The sequence below is a fragment of the Centruroides vittatus genome, unplaced genomic scaffold (assembly GCF_030686945.1).
Source record: "Centruroides vittatus isolate TY-2023 unplaced genomic scaffold, ASM3068694v2 scaffold_1152, whole genome shotgun sequence".
NCBI classification, from domain to species: domain Eukaryota; kingdom Metazoa; phylum Arthropoda; class Arachnida; order Scorpiones; family Buthidae; genus Centruroides; species Centruroides vittatus.
Genome location: NW_027122670.1, coordinates 3,539,987 through 3,554,275, shown reverse-complemented (window position 1 = coordinate 3,554,275; position 14,289 = coordinate 3,539,987). Strand labels below are relative to the sequence as shown.

Sequence of the window (14,289 nt, the reverse complement as noted above, 5' to 3'; positions counted from 1 at the left end):
GACAAGTTTATTCATGTTTCAGTATAATTTGGGTTCACATCTCTTCAAAAAATTGAAAATGAAATTAACTTTCTACAGAGTTGCTCAGTCCAGGATTATCATTTTTTTGATTGTGTAATAAGGTTAAAGGGAATTAATAATAAATGAAATAAATAAAAATAAAATTAATTGCATACGACTATTACAATACTCTTATTAGTATAATTTTTAGTTTTTTTCAGTGCAGTTTGACCACCTGTTTTCAAGCTTTCCTATATATAAACAATGTGTTTCTATTGTTGCTTTAAATGTGCTCTAAATGAACCCAAAAGTCTATTGCCATATTTTGTTTTTATAGATTAAGTTTAAAGTTACTACATAAAAAAAATTAAATTTTTAATGATCTCTTTAGACCAGGGTAGCCAACCTTTTTGGGAAGAGTGCCACTATCTGAAAAAAAAATTATGCGTGCCACTTCCTACTTTTCCAACATACTAAAAAATATAAAAAGGTGGAAAAATGTTATTTGTAGTCTGATTATGGAATTTTTATGCAAATAGCACATTTTTTTCATGTAAATCTGAGTAGTGGAGATTAAAAAATAATATAATAAATAAAACAAAAGTACAAACTTAGATTTTATTGTTAATAAACATTTTTAAAGATTCAGTCAGTTAGGTTATGTATAAAATAAAAATGAATAACCTAAAACATTTAATTCTAAATAATTATTAAACAGTCAGTACTTAATTAATGTGGCTTTTGAATTTTGTAGTTTTTTTACCAAGTCATCTATATTAGGATTAGTTCTTGAAGATGCTAACAAGAGTAGGTGTTTCAGGAGCGTATCAGTTAATCTTGAATAATATTTTGATTTTATTATGTTTATAATAGAAAACATTTGTTCACAAACATATGTTGATCCAAATCTACAACAATATCTGACAGCCAAATCGTGTAAATTTGGAAAATTGCTTGTTGGTGCAAATTTCCAAAATTCAATATAATTTGGATCACTTGCAGTTGAAATAAGTTCCTTATATTTGCTTTTCAGTGTAGTGTGTGCTGTAGGTCAATAATTTTGATTTGGATTTCAGATGAGTAACAATTAATGTCTTGCAGAGATTTTGAAAAAGGATTTGTGAAAAGATCTGCATATTTCTTTATCATCATGAAAATCATCAAACCTAGCACTGAATGAACCCTGCAAAATGGATATTACATTTTTAAATCTATCATAGTTCGGAGCATTATTGACTTTGGTAGCTAGTTCCTGCATTAATGTGAAATGTTATCTTTTTTCTCCAAAATCAAGACAAAAAGCAAAAGTTTGTTCACAAAAGAAGATATGTGATCAACTAGAGTAGAAAAAATACAATCTTTTCTCTGTAATCTTAAATTTAAATTATTTAAATGTCCCATAATATAAGTGAGAAAAGCTAAATCCCATAGCCAATCTTTATTCTTGAATAGCCAACACTCACTGGGCAGTTCATTGTTATTTTCCAAATATTTTAAAACACACTCCCTCAAATTCCAAAATCTCGCAAGTGCACTTCTTTTGGAAAGGCAGCACACACTACAAGGAAGGAGTAACTTGCCATCCTCTTCTGTTTCTTCCAGGAAAAGCTCATGAAATCGTTGTCGATTCATAGCTTGAGCTTGTATTTTGTTGATACAGCACGCTACAGGGTCAATAACAGAAGACAGGTTTAAGTCCTTGGCACAAAAAGCTTCTTGATGGATAATACAATGATACTTAAAAACTTTTCTTTCCAAATAATTTTCAAGCAATGTAACAAAACCTTTTATCCTGCTAACCATGCAAGGTACTCCATCTGTGCAAACACTATCTAATTTTGTCCACTCTACTTTGTTAATTTCAATTACATTTTTAAGTTCTTTAAAAATGTAAATGTAATTCTTTAAAAATGTAAAATATATAAGTTACTTTGAACAAAAGCATACATGTGACTGAGGATAGTTGACAATTGCCTGCCTGACATTTTTTCTCTCAATATTATCTATGAGCAAACAGGTATTACTTTCTGGATGACTCTGGTAAATACATTTGAACTCAGTTATAACGAATAGGGAACACCTTTTCCCTTCTGAACTATGCTTGGTGAAGACTCTCGAGCTCTGGACCAAGAGGATGACAGCAAGAAAGGTCACTGTCTGTGACTTGGAAGATAGGATAATATATTGGACTTTTTGTTTGAGAAGATAATCCATTTGCATCGGAGAATCATTGATCATCAAGTCCAGAGACCTTCATGGATGTTGAAGAAGGTTAAGAAAATAATCTGTATCTGAGGTTATTTTGATGTTTTCTTTATTAATTGTCGGGTATCAATTTGTACCACGATCCACTAGTAATGATGTGTGCATTAATGGATACCAATAAGTGATCATCACTGTAAATATTGTAAATATCTTCGTTAGTTTAAGTATCATTGTTATTCATAGTAATTAGTATATTAGAGTTATAGGGCAACTCATACAACCTTTTAAACTGCAGCCATTTTTATTACTATTCAAACGTTTTCGGTCATCTTTAATGACCTTTTTTCAAGAAGAAACAAAAATCGAATGCTGACAGATTTGTACTAACGATAAAATTTGCTTTTGGAACACTTTTTAAAAATTTTTTCAGTGTGCATACTCATAAAAATATATTACAATATAAGTACTAATAAAGGAAAAAACATAATAAAATGATTATATAAATGGTAACGTAACTGGTAACGTGTCTGTACGGATAGCAGAAGTTGCGGGTTCGAGTCCCGCTTCGGGCCGATTTCTTTTCCTCCAGTTCCAAATTATTAAAATTATTTATTTAATTTAATTATAATTATTAAGTTTAGTAAGAGATGGCGCCTAACGCCAGGCTCTAGTGCCAAATTGTCTTATTAATTATTTATTTATTATAGCCAACTCTAGCCCGATAATTTGGCTCTTGTGGATGTATAGCTTTGTAACGGGTTAGTCGTTATTTATTTAGATTATATAAATACAAACATAAATAAATAAAATATAAAGATAACTAAAATACGTATGTAAATTAATACAAGAATGCACTTGTAACTGGCTGCCATATTGCCTTTCTATAGATCCTCTCATTATTTACTGCCACATCTTTTCTTCTGTATACAGCTAACTTCTTTCTTGAAACAACTTTACATAATGCTGGCTCTCCATGCTGCCGATATCTTACTTGCCTCTCTGAAGTTGATTGCCTGCCCTTAATGACTGGTTTTGAATATGTGCCAAGCTTCTGCATATTTGAGGTGTTTTCTATCATAAATTTTTTGTATCATATTTGCTTTTTCCCATTCTGCTTTAACTTCTGTACAGTCTGCTAAAATATATGTCACTAGTGCTGTGCTTGGCTGTTCATTCCTTCTTGAAAAAGGTCATTAAAGATGACTGAAAACATTTGAATAGTAATAAAAACGGCAGTGATTTAAAAGGTTGTACGAGTTGTTTATTTATATAATGCAGTTAACAAAAAGTTATAGGACATTAAGCCCCTAGTTAGTGTTACACTAGTGCCAACAGAAGGAAGGTTAGATCTGTATATTGTACATGAACTTCAGTATCATAAAGTGGTTGTTTATAATTTCTTATCATGTGATCTATTTTTTTTTGTGGGCTGTTAGTATCCTAATCAACACTGTCTGAATCTCTTGGTGATTCCAAGACACTACAATCTCAACACATCTTTCTTTAAGTTTTGATGAATTCTTCAACTTCACTAATCCAGAAAACACAGAATGCAAAGTTGAGGCCATCAGTAAATGGAAATATATTGAACATTGTAATCACTCATTTATGTGAAGGACTGTAAATGAAAATTTTTTTTTTTTTGACAATACTTCTGTTAATACTTATAATTAAATTCCATGTAATGATAATTTTACTGCAGAGCAGTTATAATTCTGACATTACTAACAATTTTATGATTGTCGAAAAAAAAATTAAACAAATACAGATATGAGCTGTTGATTTTAAAAGTGGGGCAAGTCCATTTTATGTTATTGCTAGATATTTAATGGTTTGCATTTGAGTGGGTTTAAAAATATTTGTAAGCAATAATAGACTTATTTTATATATTTTTTGATCTTATTTAATGTAAATTTAATATGCAATAATGGTTGTCTGTGTTAGGTGAAAAAAATCATGGTTTTGGTTTGCTCCAATGGATTTGCCTCACTTTCAAAAGCAGTGATTTGTTCAAAATGTTGATTTTATTTGAATGGAATATAATTATAATAACAAAAAATTGAATATTTTATTCATTTACTTATTTATTCTGTTCCAACTTTGCATGCTTCTTTTGAAAAGCTACAATAAAACAAAAAATAAATTCAATTTTATAGGAAAAAGTGGAGAAAATAAAAAATATTCAGTAATTATCTATGGAATAGATCGAAAACGTTTGTTTTCTTAATAAAACTTCCTCGCAACTAATAAGGTGTTGGTTACTGGATTATTTATTTTTGCTGAGTATGTTTATGTTCAATGTAATAAGTTGCATTCATATAATCATATTTTTTAGTTTAGATGGTGAGAGTTTTAAAGTATTCATGATGAATGGGTTGTACTGTACATAGGATAATAATCCAGCATATGATTTTTATTTTTCTTTAGTAATATGCCTAGTTATTGCATTTGAAGATGATAATACTATTTTTCTGAAACTACTTGGCCTATCCCATTTTGGTGATAACTCAAGAATTTTAAATTGTGAATCTTTTTCCATCAATGTTTTATAAAATAATTTATATGGCACATTTCTTGAAAATCTTATCCAGAAAATATTCAATTAATTGACAGTTTCTCCATCAGTATATTTTTTGTTCTTTTCAAAATTGCCTCCTCTAGAGGTTTGGTTGAATAGAAGTCTTCACTTTTCATTTCATGTACTAATTTGTAATAATCCTGGCTATAGAAAGCCACGCTCCTGCACTGTCATTAATTATTTAGAGTGGACTTTCCTCACTTTCAAAATCAACTCTCAATAAATATCATTGATGACATGAATTACTAGTAACAAATTTATACTGATATTAAAAGATATTTATTATGAATTGACTAAAAACAAATTTTATGTTAATTTATAATGAGAATTAGCTTTAACTATTTTTTTTTCCTTTCACAAAATGGACTTGCCCCACTTTCAAAATAAATGGCTTATATAGTGGAACCCTGTTTATCTGAATTCCATTAATTCAGATTATAAAACATTATATACAAATATTCTTGTGTAAGTTTAATATTCCAGCTTGCAAGAATAGACTTGCTTTCTATGAATTGGCATGTGATGTTCATTGTTATGCATTCTATTGGAATGTTCTTTTTAATTTACTTAATATCTTGTTGAATCTTTTATAATCTTTTAAGATTTTCAATTAAATGATTGCTACTTTTCTGTTGAATAAAAATGTTATGCTTCTTACGGCAGTCAATGTGTTTTAATTAATAAGTTTATCATTTGTGATCTTGCGAGTTGTTATTCATTCAACATCAACAGCTACTATTGTTTTGCTGTGTTTTAATCACCTTCAATATTTTGTGAAGTAAAGTAAACACTGTGAAGATGATATCTAAAAGAAGTGGTAGTTATGGTGGAGAAGAAATTAGAAATATAAAATAAATTGAATTGAGAGAGAAAAATATGTCAAGATCACTAAATATGCAGCTCATAGCAGGTCTTTTCAGGTGGTTGACAAGGTTTTAAAGCCCTTATAGTTGATAGAACTACCTTTTGGATAGATTTGTAAATGTAAAGGGCTTCCCTTTGTGTAACATATATGGTGCCTGTTCCTGATGTTTTTAATGATTTTGGCTTGTTTCCACTACACATTGACGGAATCAGAGTATAGACTGCAAGGACTTCCAAATGTATTTAATAAGCTCCTTCAGGCTTGCTTCTGTAGTGACTCCTGTAGACCGAAATCCACAGAGTATCCGAAGAAACTAATGTGATAAGGACTCAATACTGGACCAAAGACAAGTGCACATAATCAACAAAAAACTTATTTATTTTAATGACACTAGGTATGATTGCATTCAGTACATAAGGCACGGGAACCTGGATGGTACAATTAATACAATTCAATTAATTTCTTACAAACTAAAAAGATTTACATGTCTATGTATATATATATATATATATATATATATATATACATACATATACATATATATATACATCTCCCTCTTCTCTACACATTTATTTCATGTGATAGCCCTAGAAAATCCACAGTGATACGTTGGTTGCTAATATGATGAAACTGTATATGTACTAAATATCAATATTCCAAAACTAAATGTCCCTTTGGAATTCTTGGGTGATCTCAAATGCATGATATATGTTACTAGCTGATATCTCACTATTTGGGTACAATGGAAACAGATTGTCCTATTCTCGTCGAAGATCTCTTTGTTGATGGCGATCATCACAAACATCTCACTTGAAGGTTTCAACTTGTTTCTCACTTTCTGTCTTTCCAGAATAGTCCAAAGGGAACAAAAAAAAGAGAGCTCATAATGTGAAAGTTCTTCAATTTATACTTTCTGTGCTCTGGAAGTAGGCCTTTTGCATGTTACATTACCCCAAACCAATCAGAGGGCTCCAATCATTGCACCCTAGAAAAGGTGACACAAGGGAAAAAGAGGAAAGGATCACACGGTACACCATACAGAAATAAAAATGTGATACATAATAATGGAACATTAAGTACAAAAGAAAACAAAGACAAAAAATATATAACATATAGTCACATAGCACTACACTTCTAATGATCTTAATGTGGCCCCTATATACTGAAAGTCCTGTGCAGTTCTCTTGTCTTTAAGTGGAATAGCATGCATATCCAGAATGTTGCTAGGGTTGGAGCATTCTTATCATTATGTAAAAGCTTTAAAGCCACACTAATTGCCATATAATATTAGCTATATTCCGGCGATAATAATTTGAATTACTGTTTAATTTGTCCCTAGAGGGAGGCATTAGGTACCATTGTATTAAATTAAATAATTATAATTTAATTAAATAATTTTAGAATAATCTGGAAGAAAAGAATTGGCCTGGAGTGGGACTCAAACTTGCAACTCCAGATTATTCTAAAATTATTTAATTAAATTATAATTATTAAATTTAATATGAGATGGTGTCTTACATCTCCCTCTAGAGACAAATTAATCAGTAATTCAAATTATTATTGCCAGAATATAGCCTGATATTATATGGCAGTTTGTGTGGCTTCATAGTAATGAATCAGGTTTTGGAAGATGTTTATCTTATATATAAAATTCTCGTGTCACAATGTTAGTTACCTTACTCCTCCGAAACGGCTTTACCGATTTTTACTAAATTTTATATGCATATTCAGTAGGTCTGAGAATCGGCTACTATCTATTTTTCATACCCCTACACCATTTCTCCCCTTTCAAAAATATATTTATATATGGATTAAGGCTTTTATGTCCAACAGATGGCGCTAACTTCCGACGACCTAAGTTTACTTTTCTGTGAGGCATTATGCTTTTCTGTGAGAATGGACTGAAGCAGATCATTTTCTATCTATGTATATAAATAAAATATAACGTTCGTTTGTTCCTACCGATTCCTTTGAAATTTTGACACAACGTTGCATTCGAATACGCACGTGTTTTTATATAATATACATGTCGAAATTCCCCGCAGTGGGGGGAGATGGACGGGATTAAGGCTTACCGTGAATAACTCGGCTTCTATTATACTATTTTACATGCGGTTTTTTGCGTTTTTAATTGCGTTTTAATAGGTTACGTCAGCAGAATATACACTAAAAAAGGATTTTTCGATATTCCCCAGCGGGAAAAGTGACGGGATTTAGGCTTACTGTGAAGAACTCGGCTTTTATTATACTATTTTAGATGCGTTTTTGATTGCGTTTTAATAGGGTACGTCAAGAGAATGTACACTAAGAAGGGATTTTTTGAAATTCCCCCCACGGGTGGAAGTGTTATACATTTATAATAGATACATTTTGAGCCACAATAACGTGTGGCCGGGTCAGCTAGTATTTATGTAAAAGCTTGTAGATTGTCAGATTCCTTTTGTATATGATCTTTCACCTGGTGGATTCACTAATTTGCTTATAGATGTGATGGAGAGGTCTTGCATATCTAACATCTGTGTAGTCTGATCTTATGGAATCATTATTGTTTTTATTGGGTTATGAATGGAACTTATGTAATAACCCATATGTTGATAATGTTAGGTTTAATGCAAAGTATAGAGCAAGAGATTTTATATACTTGCATATTAAATTTTTGAATTCTGTCAGAGACATCTTATAAGCTCATCTAATTAAAGCTCTGAAGGTTGCCAGTTTTTAGTGCAAAGGCCTATGAGGCCTCATAACATTCATTCTATAGGCCTCATGAGAGGCCTATGGAATGAATGTTATGAAGTTAATTAATAAATTGGAGCTTTTTAATTAACAGTGATACGTACAAAAATAATGTTTTTAGAGGACACTTTTAAGTAAAAAAACAGTTTATTTACCTGAAGAAGGCCTTGAAATACAATCGAAAATATTTGTAATTCAGAATAAACATTGCTGGAATAAGTAAGAAAGGTGTTTTTGTGTATATCAGTGTTAATTGAATATGTTATATTCTATAATTGTTTTGTTCAGTTCTGTATTTAACCTGAATATGGTTTTTAAAAAATGTCAAAAACACTTATAATTAAACTGTTCTTGCTGCAAAGGTTTTTGTATGAATTTTGATTTTTTTTTTTACATGATTTTGATTTAACATGGTCAGGAAAAGAAATTCAATTCTCTTTTTCATGATTGGCTTTGAATTAGTGTGCTTTAATAAATTTGCTTTTTTAAAAACCTCCATTTAATGTTTTTTTTTTCTAGGAAAAATATTCATAAAAATTAAAAACACTAATTTTACATTTCTACCTGCTGATTGATAAAAAAAATTCAAAAAACAAACTCTTGGTCTACTTCTAAGACCTTTTCAGATTGTTGGAATGCTGAGATCTTCGATGTTTCAAAAGTGGAATATGCAAAAGAACTCTGTAATGGTGCATGCTAACAGTGAATGGATAGTTAAACTTCATTTTGCATTCCAAGATTTTAAATATTTGTATATGGTTATGGATTATATGCCAGGTGGAGATCTTATAAATTTGAATTCAAATTTTTAATTGACCAGATGGGTTCTTCCTCTTGTAGTTGTTGTATTGAGTCTTTTATAATGATTTATTATATAAGGCCAGCCCTTGCTATTTATTTTTTATTTTTAAGTTACCATAAAGTAGACACCATAAATACTTTTCCAACAATCGATTTTTGTAAAATGATTGCTGGAAAAATATTTATGGTGTTTAACTTTATAGTGATTTATCTTAGTTTCAGCTTGGACATTTGGTTTTTCTTTAAAGTTGATACACATTACCTGCTTTTCTGCTTTAAAGATTACATATCATTGACTCAACACCGGATTGTATTAACTAAAATGCTCTATCTGTTACTGGTGTGCACTCTCTAGACCAGTGTTTCTCAAACTTTTTGGTCCGCGACCCCCTTTTGCACTTAAAAATTTCAAAGGACCCCGAAGAATGAGTATGTGTAGAAAAACATCCCGGAGGGAGGGGGTTAATTTAAATTCAAGAGGAGTTAATTTCTTTTGTTTAATTAATCTATTCCATGTTGAAATTTCTCTTTGTTGCGTGTTACTTTGCGTTGAATTTTTGTCAATGTTAAGACTAATGAAATTTTTTTTAAAATTATTTCTTTATTTTTCACAGACAAAATAAATATATTGAAAAATATAAAAACAAAAAACATTATATTTCAGAAGTTAATCTAGTCTCAAAATGTTCTGATTCAGTACAACAGTCCTCAGAAAAACAAGCAAAACTTACCACTCACGCTGGGAAAAAAGTCTCGTTTAAATACTAGCGCGTCCTTAAGTACCCTCTCATGGTCATGCCAGGCTGCCAGCTAAAAATGCATATCAACTAAAATAATATTGGAGTATCCCAAGACATAGACAAATATTGCAGCGCCACAGCACTAGCGGAAATTAAATTTGCCAACTGAAACGCTTTCGGTTGATTGGTTTTCGAATAATCGACGCTCTACCTAAGTCGACTTGCCTACAGACACAACGCTGCTAGCAAACACCATTCCAAATGACAACACTGTTCTATCATAGTTTAGGCGGAGAGTGGAACTCGAGGGATTCCCCAATAGCGCACAAATTTATGAATATTATATTTAGGTTCATATTTAAATATTTATATTGTTTTTATTATTTATATGTGCAATTTATTTAAGTAAAAATTATTTTATATATTTTTTATTTCTAGTATTTCTAAACATGAATCCATAGTAAATTTATAAAATATTTGAAAAAAAAAATTGATCTGGCATCAATTTTTCAGTGACCCCCAAATATTTTTCACGACCCCCACTTTGAGAATCACTCCTCTAGACAACCACAAACAAAATCAACACAAATAGTTTATTACTAACGTTTTCGAACTGAAATATTGATTCTTCATCAGGTAGCTTTGAATTTCTGGACTGTCTTGCACTTTAGTGCGCATGCCTAAGAAGACGCAATCGGTAAAATGTGTGTTCGAATTTTGAATTTGGGTTTCTTCGAACGACAGTCCAGAAATTCAAAGTTACCTGATGAAGAACCAGTATTTCGGTTTGAAAATGTTAGTTATAAACTATTTGTATTGATTTTGTTGGTGGTCGCCTAGAGCAGGGGTGGCCAACAAGTTGATTGTGATCAACCGGTCGATCGCTAGCGATGTCTTGACTTAATGTATTATATTTGTAACCGAACGCAACTGTATGCATGCATGCAGTTATGACTCGACTCATAAGCAGTGAGTGCACTTCGTACTGAAACAGTGTATAAACATAGTATGTATTTCACACTTCCCCTCCCCACTTAGACTATGCCTATGACAACAAGTCGATCGCGACACATTTTTACGATAAAAAGTAGATCTTATGTGCACAAAAGTTGGCCACCCCTGGTCTAGAGAGTGCACACCTGTAACAGGTAGAGCATTTTTGCTTTAAAGATTTTTAGTGCCTACAATATCTTGAGATATTAGGTTTTTGCCTATTTTCTTAATGTTTTAGCTTGTTGTAAATGACTTGAATTTCATTTTTACCTGCATATTCAAAAAGTGGTAAAATGTAAGGTTAGAATGTTTTTAATTTATATTCTTGTCTGGTTGTAGGGAAGATTGAAACATTTATGAAAATATTCACATTTCTAGAAAATTGGTCTTTTTATTAAAAAAAAATGTAAAAAAAATTATTAAATTTGTAAAGGCTGTCACTTACACTCAAGTAAATTTCAAACTTTGTATGTTCTTTATAACTTATTTGATTGTGTATAGTGACAGTCTTATTCCAATTTATTTTGCAATTGAAGCAATCAGAAAAAAATTTAATTCAGAGTTTGATTTCTTCTGATTTCTTTTAATAGTTAGGATAGTTCTTGTATGCCATTTGTTGTTAAAAGCTAATAGTGTTTTGATATTTAATTGAAAAAGTCAAATAAAAAATAAAATTAAAATACAGTTTATATAAATAATATAAATTTATTAAATTTTGTTCATAAGTAAGTGACATTAGTCTTTACTCTAATTTATTAATTTAAAATTCTCTCAAAGTTTTGCCAGCAAGATTATTATTTAATTTTTCAGGTGTCTTTAGGATACATCATATGTAACAGAATGTAGAAAGGAATACATAGATTTGAATACATAAAATTGTATTAATTGGTTTATTATCTTATTTTTACTGGTATTTAAGGTCTGGAATCAATCTTCTAGTTTTTCATACAGGCAGTATTTTTTTTTTTAAACACTTCAATCAAAAGCCCTCAAAATTATTTTCCAGTAACAGTTAATTCAAAAAAGTTTTTTCTACTAATGTTTTTGATTTGCAATTGGAGATCTTCAGGTCTTGATTCTATATTCATTGATGGAATGCTTAAATTGAACAATGATGTTTTTTGAAAACTTTAAACAAAAGAGATTCTTGAGATATATAAAATAGAAATAAAAGTAACAATAAATATAAAATTACAAAATATAGAATTAAAATTAACATTTTAAGACTATACAAAAATAATTAAAAAAAATTTACAAAAAAAACGTTTATTTTATTTGACCAATTCCAGTAAGTTCTATATTTTATTTAAGACTATACAACAATAACAGAACTTTTCATTGTATTCCCTCTATGTCATGTTATGTCATATTTTGACACATGGTCGTATAAGGATTGCCATGTGTATGATATTTGTTTTTTGTCTTTTTTAAATTTACGCAAAGGCATTTTTTTCAAATTTAAATATTTCTAATGCTTCAAGTATCTTCATGGAGTCTGCATGTTTTGATCTTTTGATGATGGTTGCCTTGTCAAGGAAGGCATGCACCTCATTATCTGTTATGTACAGTACATGGCTTGGCTAGGGTGATGTTTAGTTTCTTTTTGTTGATGTCATGTTTGTATTCAGCTAGTCTTATTTTGAGTGACTTTGTGGTGGAACTGATATATTCAAGTTTGTGGCCAAAGCTGTCAATTTCAAAGGAACTTTATATACCCCTGGTACCCTAAGATTATTAGTCTTCCATCTAGTCCTTTCCATTCCTAAGGCTAATAAAGATAGTAGGATTGTGTCTGAAAGTTAACTTTTCTTTTCTTAACTTTTCTGTTTCTTTTAGGTTTGCTATTTCTCTATACAGTGGTAGCATATTGTGGTATATTCTAAAATGATATGGCTTGTGTTTCTATATTAATTATATCCATTTCCATATTTAGGGTTCAAGTTGTGAGTGTTGTTGAGAATTGTACTGGTTAAAAAAAATTGGTTTTTAGTTACCCCAGAAACCAATTTTTGGGGTATCCAAACTATATTCAACCTAATCAGCAATTTAGCCAGTACAGTTCACAACACACAACTTGGACTCTAAAGATAAAAATAGATATAATCGACATAGAAACACAAGTCATATCATTTTAAAATATAACCACAATATGCTGTATAAAGAAATAACAAACCTAAAATTAACAAAATTAACTTTCAGGCACAATTCTATCATCTTTAACACATAAATAAAGTTATGTAATTCAACAATTATTGTATTAAAAATATTTATTGTACTTACTTAATGTACTATATTTAAATTTTGCTTAAAAATTTCATATTAATAACTTTTTACATCTATACTAATCCACTATTTTTTTTTCTTAGAACCATGGATTAAATTCTTGGCAGCAAGGTGCTCTACAGAGTAATCAAGTTCATACCAGTAATTCACTATTAAATAGAGATTTATTCTGCAATTATGCATCCGGAACTTTGGGAAATATTGGAACTAGACCAAATTTAGAAGGATCTGGTGATTCTCCTAGTTATCTTGGTTTATCAACATATGCATATGGATTTAAAGCTGATACTGAACATCAGCAGAACTTTGAAAATCACATTCAAAATGGACAGGTAATTTTAATATTTTGTTATTGTATTTATGCAGCTTTATTTATAATGATTAAATCAAAGGAATATAACAATGAATTGAAATGAGTTTGTACATGAATGTAAAAAAGTGGGAATTATTATTAAATTTTAATTTAATGTGTTTAAGATGAGTATTCGACATACAAAACCTCTGAACTTTAGTCTTGGGAGATATATAATGCAATGCTGAAAGAATGTTGTATTAATGGTTAGGAATCCAATGTGCTATTTGATGCTTGGTGTGTATTCATTGATAACCCCCTTAAGAAAAACAATGGATGCTCAAATTGTAGTTGAATAATATATAATTATATGTATTGCATTTTAGTTGATTTATTATTCTGTATTCTATCATTGTTTAAGACCAGTTATAATTTATTCAAATGATATGACTAGGGTTTGGGTTTTAAGGTGCAAAAAATCTGGAAAAAGGGATGAAATAGGTGCAGAAAAATCTGGAAAACAGACAAAAAAATATACATTTTTTTAAACAAAATATGTTGTAGTTATAAAAATTAAACAGTACTGATTTTAGAAAATTCCAAAATAATTTATTAAAGTACAACAGAGATTAATTTTTCAATTGAATACAAAATTATTATAGTGCACCACAAGCATGTGTTCAATGTTACTAAATGTAAGACCTCTATTAGGTCGAAGGAAGTTTTTGTAAATTGAACATGGTCTTTCTACAACCATTGAAATGAGTGGTGCATATTTTGTTTTCACTCAAAATTC

The 14,289-nt window shown here is 30.1% G+C and overlaps 1 protein-coding gene across 1 annotated transcript in view; it reads left to right on the top strand.

Annotated features, from left to right (window-relative positions):
- The window catches only part of LOC136986574 (serine-rich adhesin for platelets-like), a 109,225-nt gene that overhangs the window by 15,586 nt on the left and 79,350 nt on the right, over nt 1-14,289 (top strand). Inside the window, exon 2 of the mRNA XM_067284153.1 lies at nt 13,285-13,533. Within this exon, the coding sequence (XP_067140254.1) occupies nt 13,285-13,533 (249 nt within the window). The remainder of the gene's footprint in view (nt 1-13,284; nt 13,534-14,289) is intronic.